The sequence below is a fragment of the Dendronephthya gigantea genome, unplaced genomic scaffold, assembly GCF_004324835.1.
Source record: "Dendronephthya gigantea isolate DGI-Jeju-01 unplaced genomic scaffold, DenGig_1.0 000030F, whole genome shotgun sequence".
Taxonomy (NCBI): domain Eukaryota; kingdom Metazoa; phylum Cnidaria; class Anthozoa; order Malacalcyonacea; family Nephtheidae; genus Dendronephthya; species Dendronephthya gigantea.
The window spans coordinates 1867571-1872938 of NW_021163040.1; the positions used below are offsets into that span (position 1 = coordinate 1867571).

General features: G+C 35.4%; 1 protein-coding gene and 1 non-coding gene across 2 annotated transcripts; both read right to left on the reverse strand.

Annotated features, from left to right (window-relative positions):
- Positions 1-958: 958 nt before the first annotated feature.
- Trnas-aga lies at positions 959-1031 on the reverse strand. Its single transcript has one exon. It is a non-coding gene; the product is annotated as a tRNA-Ser (tRNA).
- Positions 1032-1879: 848 nt separating this feature from the next.
- LOC114524218 (dickkopf-related protein 2-like) lies at positions 1880-4315 on the reverse strand. The gene is made up of 3 exons (XM_028545359.1): positions 3355-4315; positions 2688-3058; positions 1880-2290 (listed from the first exon to the last, which is right to left on the reverse strand). The coding sequence occupies exons 1-3, from the start codon at positions 3490-3492 to the stop codon at positions 2224-2226; spliced, it is 576 nt and encodes a 191-aa protein (XP_028401160.1). The 5' UTR covers positions 3493-4315; the 3' UTR covers positions 1880-2223.
- Positions 4316-5368: the final 1053 nt, after the last annotated feature.

Below are 5368 nucleotides of genomic sequence, written 5' to 3' on the forward strand. Positions count from 1 at the left end.
TGTAAACTATATTAATTGCACACTGTTTTGGTCCTAATGATCTAAATTAACAAAATAAAGTTCTCATTCCTTTACACTGCCCAAGATGGGTGGGAAAAAGGGCAAAGTGATGGTGCACAAGGACAAATAGTTGCATTAAGTATTGAAGGATTCTTTCCTCGTAAGGTCGCAGAAAAAGTGAGAATTTAAAAAGTTGTATGCAACTAACCTTGGACGGTTCGAAGAAACTAATCCTACTCAAGCAAACTTTTAGCTGCTTTGGTCATGCTCGGTTTGGCAATATTGAAAGATATAATAGGATCCTAATTAAAAAAAGTATCATCCAATTCTTCAAGGACATGGAATTTCATCTGGTACAAAGATGATCGCACGTCTAACTACATGATAATCACCCTAAGCACATGCACATCTTCTATGTGCCAGAAATCTTTTAGAAGCAAACTCATTCTGGTGATCTCGTTGTCATGGCTTTCCACCTCATATTCCAGATCTAAAACCTATGGAGCACTTGTAGAACCGTTTTAACCGGAAGAGGGCGAGGCACAGACCCGCCAGCCAGGCTGACTTGAGGCAAGTGGTCAACGAATGCTGGCAAGGTATTGAACGTGTGACATTAAAAAACCTATGGAATCTATGCGAGCAAGAATAAAGGTCATTTCAAGAGCAAAAAGAGGGAACTAAGCAATGACATGTAAATACATGTTTGCACATTAAAATACGTAAAAATGAATATCATAACATCTCATAGTTGTTGTACAGCATGTATTTTTCTGTTTACTTATTTACTTTTTTCTAGTTCACTTATCGGTAAGGTTTTCTGTAGGATATTAATATATGCTGCTAAAACAATGAAATACAGTCACTGGACTCAAACTTTTGCCTCCTACTGTATATATATATATATTTAGTATGTTCTTCTACACAAGTATAACCAACCGGGCAAGCAGAAAATTCTACTTGACCGCGGTGGGAATCGAACCCGCGACCTTCGCATTTCTAGAACGATGCTCTACCGTCTGAGCTACAAGGCCGAGTTGGGAACGACTGTGATTTTTACTTAAGATTTATTGACATTACGGAGTTTCGTCCTTACATATCGTTATGCAGTTACTTCTGCAAATTTTGATATATTTGTACTTTTACTCTTAATTGAACCATGTGTTCACAAGTGACAGGCGATCGCCTGATGATCGCCCGTTGAGCGTGAAACACCGTGTAGCGATGACAATATTTTTAGATTGAACATTTATTTATATATATATATATATATATATATATATATATATATATATATATATATATATATATATATAATATAATATATTATATATATATATATATATATATAAACACACACAGAATATAATTCTGATGATTAAACATGCACACTTGGAATTCGGCCACATGTTGGGGACTGAGTTGTAATGCTTTCTGGAGCATTCCGCATAACACTCAACGAACATCTCGGCCGTAACTTGTGATATGTCAAATTATAGTATCGGAATTTTCATTATTATTTTTAATTAAGTACTTCAAAACGTCCATCCCATTCAAACTTCCCTTTTCATTCATGGTGATGTAGTTTTCTGCATTATTTGTATATCGTTTTAAATATCAAAGTCGATGCCCATGTTGATTATATACAGCTAGTAATATCATGTAAGATCTTTAGTAGATATACAGCAGATATAGTTATAAAATTTCAGAGTTTTGGCATTTGAGATGCGATATAAATTTAATTTATGGTGTTATCGCATACGGTTGATACACTCATTTTGTGTTAAGAATGGCATGATGTACGTTGTTTGGAAAAATAATTAGATATTACTAATGTTCTTATCAGTGTAGAATTGAACAACAACAAGTTCTTTTTAGTGTTATGTATACGTATAAACCAATACCATATGACATATTTTATTATATTCTCCAAATTCACCATATAGCATATTTTATTCAACGGATTAGGCCTGTCTCTAAATATAGCTACTATTTACATTTTATAATACATTTTATATTCGTATATCAGTTATAACGTGAGTGTTCTTTTACCTTTATCGGAGCATGACTGACAACTCAGTATAATCATTTTGGTTAAATCTCCCCCATGATGATAACTGTCACTCAATTGACTGGTCATACCAGCATTGAAGTACTTTCTATAAACGTTCTAATCCTAAGAATATAATGTTGGTAGTTATCCTCCGGATTTAATTAACATTCACGTCAAGAAGGAATCTTTTGGCAGCGTCTAATCTTTGCCTTCTGCTTTGTGGAATTAATTCCTTTTACCCTTAACAACAAAGAGACAAGTAGGCTAAGTGTTTAAAAGGTGTTAATTATGCATCCATTATTCTCACAACAAAGAACCTCGCAAAATGCTTTATCTAATTTTCTTACCTTAAGCTAATATTTACTACCCGTAGCACGTTTGGAAATTAAAGTGAAGAATATTGCAAGGGATACCAATATTGCTCAAGGCAATGAAAACGGAGCAGTATTATCACATTATCCGAGCAAATTTAATACAATTTCATTAGGACAAGCAGTAATATGGTACAAGTTTTTAGTCTGCTATCGAATGGTTGTTGGCGTCTGGCCATGGGCTTCACACAAACACTATATAGTTTTAAAATAAGATATTTCTGTGTGTACATGTTCCATGCCCTTTTACGTATAGCATATATTACCTTTTGCTTCGAATTTTCCATCTTTTACACACCAAACCCTCATCGCATGGGCAACCGTGGTTCACAGTGTAAGCGACCCCACCTTCCAGGACAGAACAAATTTGATTTTCTCTCAGCATAGGTTTGCACACAAACTCTCCATGACTCTTGGCACAACACATTCCTTTCTTGCAATCTCTATCTTTCCTGCAGCGGGAAAGGAAGTTTCCTTTCCTGACGATCTTTCTACAACTTCCAAAGACGCATTCGGAACCTTTACAGCAAACATGATCGCGTCGACATTTCGCTCCAAACTTCTTGCATTTATGACAAGTGCCGTAGTGGCGATGACAGTAGTTCGCTGTTCCACAATGCCGATCTCTTGTACAACTCTGAGGAAACAAATGCCATATTTTGTACTGTTCTAACTTTTAGCTATCGCATGCTAATACAATATACAATTGTAGACGAACAAAACGAGCATATTTATATTGTAGAACGTTGTAGAATGTTATATACTGTCATTTAATGATATATTATTAACCCATGCTGACGAATCTGCACATGAAATAAAAAAATGTGAAAAACGACGAATAGTAACCTTATTTTAGACTTGCCGCTTCAATCGCTTTCCAGCTTTGTCTGCGCTGAAAAAATCGCCTCGAAACAACATGTAACTCAATCTTACCTGTTTTGTGGTCGGGTTTAACGTCGTGCTTGAGTTATGTTCGAGAGGATAGACATTCCATAGCCAACTGAACACAACGCCATCAGCTAAGTTGACCAGCAATAAAAGTGGTATCACTGTAGCTGCAAAGATATTCATGTTTCTGTCTGATGCCGTATATCTGAGTAGAAAAAGTTAAGTGTTCTCAGTGCTGTTCTTAAAGTGTGGGCTCTAAGTAAATAATCCTTTTCTCTGTGGGAATGAGTATTTAACGTAAGTCGTTATCAGTCAGTAAATAGATTAATGGTTGCAATAGCCAATCAAAATCAATCAACACTTATTATATTTGACACTTAAACATAAGGAGGCGTGCACAATTAATTTCAGGGAGGGATTCCCGCCTACTGTGTTTAGCTATAAGCAAATTTAATTAATATCGAAGTTCGTTTGTTTTACTACGAAAATGTAGGGGTGAAAATGTCTATTAGAGTAAACGTAACAATTCATCAACATCTCTTGTCAACAGTGTACTGAAACATTTACTGACATATCTCTTAGCAGGAATGAAAACACTCAATATTAGATTATTAGGATATATTGTTGCTACTTTCAGATTCAGATATATATTCCTAGCCAGACGCAACAATAGATTACTAGTTTGCCCCGCCTTACCAATCAGCGTCACTTAAGAACTCTCACAGAAATTTGTTTGTCAAAAAATAAAATAATCAATTCCGAAGGTTAGTTCCAGACTACACTATTGCCTGTAGTGTAATATACTCTTAATTTCTATTCTTTGATCCTTTATAACACTTAAAATTTAGAGTAAAATGGGGCTATCGTGATGTGTTGAAACATGAAACATAAATACCCAGTGTCGTCATGCTGTGAAATGCATTAGAGTTCTAAATGTTTTGTCAAAAATAAAATGTTAATATTAACCGAAGAATGCAAACTTGGTAAATGGCAGAGGAAATATCAGATATGCGGTCCGTTCTTATACACTGTGATTAGGCGTCAGTGCATAGTCATCAGTCCAAAAGTCAATCGGAAAATGACCTACTATATATGTTTTATAAGTAAATGGATATTTAAATTGCACTATGATACAATTGAATCAATGATAAGATCAATTAATCAAGTTTGGTTAAACACAACGGCTGCACGAATCTTCTTTGGGAACATGTATAGCGTGTCCTTTAATTACAGCACTACACAACATTTTAACGGAGTTAAATGGTGGCCTTCCACTCAGCAATTGAAAATTTGCAAAGGAACGTTTTTAGATGTTTCAAGTATGTATAGGACATCAATGCTGCGATGGATAATTGGCGCAGGATACGCACACACAAAACTACATACTACACACAAAACATTGGTTAAAAACCTTATGTTACAAATTGTCCGAGGATTAGCAAAAACATTTCTGAATCTTTTCAATACGTGGATCGAATTACTCTAATTCCTTGGCAGTAAACATGCCTCATATACGCAATAATGATTTGGACATTTGATATCAGACTTAAACCGTATACGGTATATCGTATGGTCTGCATAATTTGATTTGTGATCAGATGTTTTCGATGGAAGGACACAAAGAAACATTGTTGCATTGACTAGTTAAACCGTAGGCATGCATGTTATGTATAAATAGAAGTCAGAGCTTTATGTTCAGTGTTTTGATGTTTTCATGTACTATTCTGTCTGTTCATTAAACAAGAAAGAGTGAGGCTCACTATCCCGCTGTGTAGCTATTCTGCAGAGGAAGAGACATTCTATAGAGAATGAAAGCTTTCACAAACTGTCTATTAGTATTCACTTTGTTTGGATTAAACACTTTAGCGTTGTTCCAGCACGATGTCATTTAGTACACAGCTTGAACACTAGCAAGCCAACCATTGGTCAAAAAAACGATTGTGGCTGCACGGTGAAAACACAAACTGAAGGCTTTACTGTTAATGGTTTCATTATTTGTGTACTTACCTGTAGTGTTCCATTAGCATGCCGCGTTCTGACTCTACACCTTGAAAAGTTT